Source organism: Anopheles ziemanni, chromosome 3 (assembly GCF_943734765.1).
Source record: "Anopheles ziemanni chromosome 3, idAnoZiCoDA_A2_x.2, whole genome shotgun sequence".
Lineage (NCBI taxonomy): Eukaryota > Metazoa > Arthropoda > Insecta > Diptera > Culicidae > Anopheles > Anopheles ziemanni.
Genome location: NC_080706.1, coordinates 11579117 through 11585116, shown reverse-complemented (window position 1 = coordinate 11585116; position 6000 = coordinate 11579117). Strand labels below are relative to the sequence as shown.

The 6000-nt window shown below is 43.8% G+C and overlaps 4 protein-coding genes across 4 annotated transcripts in view; 3 read left to right on the top strand and 1 right to left on the bottom strand.

Annotated features, from left to right (window-relative positions):
- Positions 1-232: 232 nt before the first annotated feature.
- On the bottom strand, positions 233-1009 carry LOC131288001 (SAYSvFN domain-containing protein 1). The gene is made up of 2 exons (XM_058317096.1): positions 813-1009; positions 233-750 (listed from the first exon to the last, which is right to left on the bottom strand). Exons 1-2 carry the CDS (start codon positions 954-956, stop codon positions 316-318), a joined length of 579 nt encoding a protein of 192 aa, XP_058173079.1. The 5' UTR covers positions 957-1009; the 3' UTR covers positions 233-315.
- A 308-nt stretch (positions 1010-1317) lies between these two features.
- On the top strand, positions 1318-1788 carry LOC131287379 (ribonuclease P protein subunit p14). The gene is made up of 2 exons (XM_058316422.1): positions 1318-1434; positions 1500-1788. Exons 1-2 carry the CDS (start codon positions 1403-1405, stop codon positions 1786-1788), a joined length of 321 nt encoding a protein of 106 aa, XP_058172405.1. The 5' UTR covers positions 1318-1402.
- Positions 1789-1792: 4 nt separating this feature from the next.
- LOC131287378 (mitochondrial intermembrane space import and assembly protein 40-B) lies at positions 1793-2397 on the top strand. Its single transcript, XM_058316421.1, has 2 exons — positions 1793-2010; positions 2087-2397. The coding sequence occupies exons 1-2, from the start codon at positions 1793-1795 to the stop codon at positions 2316-2318; spliced, it is 450 nt and encodes a 149-aa protein (XP_058172404.1). The 3' UTR covers positions 2319-2397.
- A 1517-nt stretch (positions 2398-3914) lies between these two features.
- LOC131288728 (protein similar) overlaps positions 3915-6000 on the top strand; it is a 116210-nt gene continuing 114124 nt past the window's right edge. The window contains exon 1 of the mRNA XM_058317900.1: positions 3915-3994. Coding sequence (XP_058173883.1) covers positions 3915-3994 — 80 coding nt within the window. The remainder of the gene's footprint in view (positions 3995-6000) is intronic.

Sequence of the window (6000 nt, the reverse complement as noted above, 5' to 3'; positions counted from 1 at the left end):
TGTTAACAACATATCACCAGATTGCTTTACATGAAAATATTGTTTTCTGTTTTTTATGTAATGAAAGATATTTTATAAATGTATCGAATAAACAATAAATATCTCAACGCCACGGGGCTTTACGAAAAAAGTTGAATGGATCTTTATTTTCAGTCACACTGCCTTTGAATCACAAACATCTTAACAGTCTTCACGAGTAGTAACAAAATCAGAAATAGTCAAATATAACATTGCATTTGCATTGCTTTACGCCGTTTCTTACAATCGGTTAGGCCCAAAAAATAAATATACCCCACCGTCAAAATGTTCCTATGATCAATGCCTTATTCCTATTTCTCGTTCAAACTGTTCAGCTTTCAAGGTACCATCAATAGCTTCGCAATTCTTGTTAAACACACTGTATGCACTTATCTCACCAGGAGCTCGTTTCGTTCGCGTATTGAAGTAAATTCCGAACAAAGCGGAAAGCATAAGGAATACTACTCCAAATCGAAGTTCAATAGCAATGGCGTACAATGTGGCCCAAAATAAGAAATAAACCAAATATGTAACATACGTAAGGAACGACCGGGGCTTTTCTTCCGGTTCTGGTTGGTCGATTTCTTCCAACGTTTGATCCAATTCTTCCGATTCTGAGACGTTTCTATTGGGACTTGTAGCAATGTGTAACTTTTTCACGTGCACGGCGGCCGGTGGTACATTAACTTTGCTTCCTTTTGTGGGTGATGTTTCGTCTGTCTGTGATTGATCCTGTAATGTTAGAAGACTCATTTTACACCTGATACAAGATTTAAGTGCGTACGTTTGCTTACGTCGGCCACGACAATGACGTGGGATGCTTTTTCATCAGAACGCACTTGTTGAAACGACACCATGTTGAAAATACGTTCCTTGAAGTCGTTTAACAATGCTTGGCGGCGTTTTACTTTGCGGTAACTATCGAGTTTAGATTCCATGCGTATTATTCTTAAAAACTCCGCTTCCTCAGCAAAACAGTTTTCTTATAGTAAAATTTCTAACAATGCGAAAGAAAATAAACAAGACATGACAGCTGTTCGGTCGATTGACAGGTTTCCAAAACTACGATTTGTGAAGTACAGTAGGTAGGCGCTTAATTTTTTATCGGTCCGCTAATATTCAACATGGTTGAACGCTTAACATTGGTTACAATAAATTTATTTATGCGTCATTTGATGGAATATTGAGAAAAAATATTTTGAAGATATTTGTCTTATTTACATAAATGAAATAGCCGATATGCTGGACCGTTAAATGAGTTTGACGTAACCTCCTATCACGAAGAAAGACAGCCTTGACACAACATGCATGAAAATTTGACAACTAGGTTTTCTGGAAAAAGCATGTTTGTTGCGGCGAGTGATGCAAGATTTTGTTGAGTATTATGACTGAATATTTTTATTTCGATATTGAAATGTAAGTAAACATTCAATCTTCTAAGAAGAGCGTGTTATAGCGGATGTTTTCATTCGTTTTTGCAGCAAACTCGCCAAGGAACCTGATCAACTCATAGCAACCAAGGTGAAATCCCGCATACAAGGTTCACTCAACGAAGTGTTTGGTGAAATTGGTGGCCAAACAGAATTAGATCTCCTAAAGTTTGACCCCAAACGCCGACGCATTATTTTGCGCGTTCCACAAGCGTTTTACGTTAAGCTGCGAGCTGCAATAACGTTCATAGCCGAATTTCAGGGCGTACCTTGTAATTTCCTGGTGAGAAAAGCATCGCCGGTGCTGCTTTCGTTGGCGGAAACCCATTTACAGTTTTGAAAACATGTCGCTGTGCAAGTCCTACGGCAAAGACCAGGTTATCTTCGCCACCAAGGAAGATCACGCAACACCCAGCACGATCGTGCTTCCCGAATCAGAACCGCGGCAAGGACTGATATTGGAAAATGGGGACATCAACTGGAACTGCCCATGCCTGGGCGGGATGGCAATAGGTCCGTGTGGAAACGAATTCCGAGAGGCATTCTCGTGCTTTCATTACAGGTCAGTATTCACACTAGAGGCAGACTGGGCAGACTTTGGGTACATAAACGATACTTTTTTTAACCCTCCTCTGCAGCCAAGCTCAACCTAAAGGATCGGACTGCTACGAAGCATTCAGTACAATGAACGAGTGTATGAGGGACTATCCGGGGGTTTATAAACAAAATCAGAATGAAGATGAGGACGACGATGGTGGAGCCGGTGTAGCAAGCATGATTACCGACGATGGCGAGGAAGAAGACGACGTTGAGGAACCATCTGCTAAGACGGAGTCGGATTCAAAAGCAGTAGAAACTAAAGCGAAATAGTTTACATTAGACACAGAGAGCATTATGTTATTCAATAAAACTTAGGCGCTGATAGTGTTCCATTAAGTCCTTGTTGGCTTCATCGAATCAATATTTTACGTTTCTATATCTTTATCTATTGCCAAACATCGTCGAGAGGATGTAACATAACTAGAAGTTGTCCAACAAATTGAATATTGTATTCCCGCATTGATACAAATAACTTGTAATTTTTATGATTTATCAACGAAATATTTAAAATTTTGACATTTCGTATGTTATGACAGCGAATGGAAGAAAAAACAAAGCAACCAGCTGTCAACCTACTTTTGACATCCACTCTCGTCAGTCGTATTTTGATCGAGAAGTGAAATGAAAGCAAAAAGTTTTCAAGTCCATAAAAGTTAGCACCTTTTCGAATGTTTTCATCAAAATTGGTCTCGTACGGAAAGCAGAAAGCATCTTTTGGATGGGCACAATACCAAGCGCATGTCGAGCTCACTAGCCAGTGTGGTGACAAAGTGGAATAATCGCAGTTCTTTGTGGCCCCGTTCGTTCCAGTGCGTTTTCGTTCGTGTTGTTTGGTCGTGCTGGTCAAGGCCTGCTGTGGTGAAGTTCTTCACATCACAACAAGCGTAACCTTTCTGTGGTTAAAAGGCGCACGAACTGTACGGATAGAGTCGTAAGAAAGCTGTAAGTTATCCGGAAGGAAGCAGCAGTGCGTGTAATGCGTTGAGTGCGGTGGCCAAGTGCATATGCGAGAAGCTATCACACGGTCATAACGCACCTCATCATTCCCTTCATCTGCATCATCACCTCGGCGTATCAGCAGCATTAGTTCACAGACCTTCGACTGACCGATGGTTGTTGTCGAGTGCAGTCCGTCCAGTCGTGGAAGGTGCAAGCGTTTGGTCGAACGAAGGCGAGCTATTTTGGACCGTTGTGTTGTCACCGTTTCTGGGCGCCTGCTGATTACCCGTGACTTGCTACCCGTGACGTGAAAATCGTGAAGAAAAAAAAGGTGAACGCATCAGCGGAGTCTGTGTTAGAGTTTTCCGTGCACCCTGTCTATCACGGTGCGTGTGCTTGTGTGCGAGAGCGTGAATTTGTGTGAGTTGCAGTGTTTATTTTGGTTTTTCCACTGTGCGTGGCGCGCGAACGTAAAGTGCGTGATTTCGTAACAACAAAGCATCCCGCTCGTGACATAGTGAGCTACGCGGGCCGAGAGTGAGAGAAAGCGCCGCAAACAAAAAGTGAAGTGATCATAAATATTGAAAGAAAAAAAAACGAAGGAAGTTGTGTCCAATTCGTAAATTATCTACTGCATCTCTAGTGCATCTGTGTCCCTTCGGTGTGCATGTATGTTGAGTGTGTTTGTGTGTCTAATCGTTGAAATTCAATCGTTTCAATCGTTAGTAAACCATTAGCGAAACGTTCCACGTTTCAACACGTTCCAGCAGTGCCCTACGTCCCATTTTAACAATCAATCTAACCCACGGGAAGAATCGGAAGGTCACTTACGGTACAGTTTCGTGGAACGACGTCCAGAAGAAAGTACTGCGTTGCCGAAAAGGGAAGAAAGCAACCCTCACCCAACGCGATAACGCGACCGTCGAGATGACGAAAACGGCATCGAAGCCCGCTGAGGCCAACGGGACGGGCAAGGGAACGACGAAGCCCGTCAAAGAGAAACGAAGGTAAGATAAAACCTTAGCCGAAAAACTTGAAAAACTGGCCATCCGGGCCCCTTGGTCGCCCTTCTGCCCTTTTCCGTTGCTTTCCGACCACGGGACAGGTTGGAAACGAAAGCCACAGAAGCGTTCGACAAAGGTCTCCAAAATCGCCATCGTTTGTTTCATCATCGCAGTTCTGACAAAAATATTGCCCTCTAGACGATGTATCTTATGAATGAGGACACCATAAAACGGCTGTTCTCCACGGGAAAGAAGTTGTTAGATTGATTTTTCTTCAGTTCAAGTTCGCGCGCGCGAGCAATGTTGAAGTAGGAAAAACACAACATAGGTACCACCGACACCTCGCAGTGGGTAGTAGAGACGTCCAACATACCAAACAGCGCTACAAAGTGGCAACCTTTGCATCTACCCCGACCTATTCGGTCCGAGTCCGTTACACTAACTTGTGCAGAAGGGACGGTAGAAACAAACATTTTGTTAGCCCTTGGCCGCTTGGCTAGGTTTGTGGACCCCCCCCCACCAAACGGTGGTCAGCATTAATTATGCTTTCAAGCATACCCAATGTTGAATGTGTGGTCGTGTTTTGTGTGGGACGTTGGAAAAAAACACAACCACATAAATATGAAAAAATATATTGAAAAGTGGCGATGACGTTTTAAAAATGTTGCGCATTGAAAATGCGCCGACGATTGCTTGGATGAAATACGTTTGCAATCTAGAAACATCTGCAGCCGATTAACATAAATCCTACCTTCCGATGTAAAATTAATCATTTTCTTAGAAATTCAAGATTTACGACAGATCATTCAGCTGTAGTTGGTTTGTAGTTTGTATGTCGTTAAACGGTCATGTAGAGTGTGTGTGGGATTGGGAGGATTGTTGTACTATTCACGCCACATTTCCGTGGCAGTCTAATGAGCCGGTGTAAATTGCGCGCAAAACAAAATCCTACTAACCGACCAGCACTTATTGATAATTACTAGATTTCAAGCTTGACTGGAATCGCGTCAGTCCAACACGGCTGTCCCACAACGTCCCTGCTCGAGGGCTGGGGTCGACAGAAGGAGAACTAATTGCATGCTAGTCTAGTACCCTGTTTCAGTGGTACCTTGTTTTGTTTGGTTACGAGATTGAATTAGTTGTTTAGGCGAGTACCAGTTCCCGGGAATGTCCGTTTATTGTCTAAACGAATGAGCTGTTGTCTTGTATTTCATTAATGTTATCATGTCTAAAACCCTCCAAAGGACATCGCAAGTTATTATTGATTTCCGTAACGCTGCGGTTGCTACATTGATTACATAATGTAGCAAACTCCCTTTGCTTCACCGGTTTATGTTCTCCCGATGCGAAAAGGAAACATTCCTCTACTCGGGTCCGGTCAGCAGATTGCGTCGTAGATTGGCCCACTTTTTTAGCCCGGCAGGTACCGGAAGGGTGAAAAAGGTTAGAATTGGGAGGCACGTTGGGAGGGCGTTTGTTTTGACGTTCGCTTTCGATAACAACGGTGACGTCACGAGGGGCATACTCGGTATCAATCGGGGTGGCGGGATGCGTGCGCAGCCGTACTGTTACTACCGCCAACGGGAACGACAAAACACCCGAGTCGATTTGCGAATAGAAAGGATTTTCGATGTTGCCGACGAAACGAACGTACGCATTTGCAAACGCTTCGTGTCCTCTAATCGCAGCCGGGAACTTCCTGCGAGTTTCCTCTACCGGTTTCGACGAGATGTTCTTGATGGGGATAGTTGGGGCCGGCGGGTGTGAAGCATAATTCGTGAGGAAAGGTGGAGCCACGAACGCCCGACAAACGACTTTTGGAAGTGGTTGAACCTGTTGCTTGCATCCACAAGCACGAACGCCAGAGGCAGAAGCAGTTTGGAAGCGCATGACCCGGGAAGGGAGGGATCCGGACAATGACTTGTTTCTTTGTGTATATTGGAAGATTTTCTCAAAGTCGTTGGAACTAATGGATACAATTGTTGCTACTGTGTATGTATGTTTTTTTC

What these genes read in the sequence shown, in the direction of transcription:
- LOC131288001 (XM_058317096.1), bottom strand. Translation starts at nt 956, where the DNA reads ATGGAATCTAAACTCGATAGTTACCGCAAAGTAAAACGCCGCCAAGCA. An exon ending in ACGTCATTGTCGTGGCCGAC is followed by an intron (nt 751 to 812) that starts GTAAGCAAACGT and finishes CTAACATTACAG; the next exon opens with GATCAATCACAGACAGACGA.
- LOC131287379 (XM_058316422.1), top strand. Translation starts at nt 1,403, where the DNA reads ATGACTGAATATTTTTATTTCGATATTGAAAT. An exon ending in TTTTATTTCGATATTGAAAT is followed by an intron (nt 1,435 to 1,499) that starts GTAAGTAAACAT and finishes TCGTTTTTGCAG; the next exon opens with CAAACTCGCCAAGGAACCTG.
- LOC131287378 (XM_058316421.1), top strand. Translation starts at nt 1,793, where the DNA reads ATGTCGCTGTGCAAGTCCTACGGCAAAGACCAGGTTATCTTCGCCACC. An exon ending in TTCTCGTGCTTTCATTACAG is followed by an intron (nt 2,011 to 2,086) that starts GTCAGTATTCAC and finishes CCTCCTCTGCAG; the next exon opens with CCAAGCTCAACCTAAAGGAT.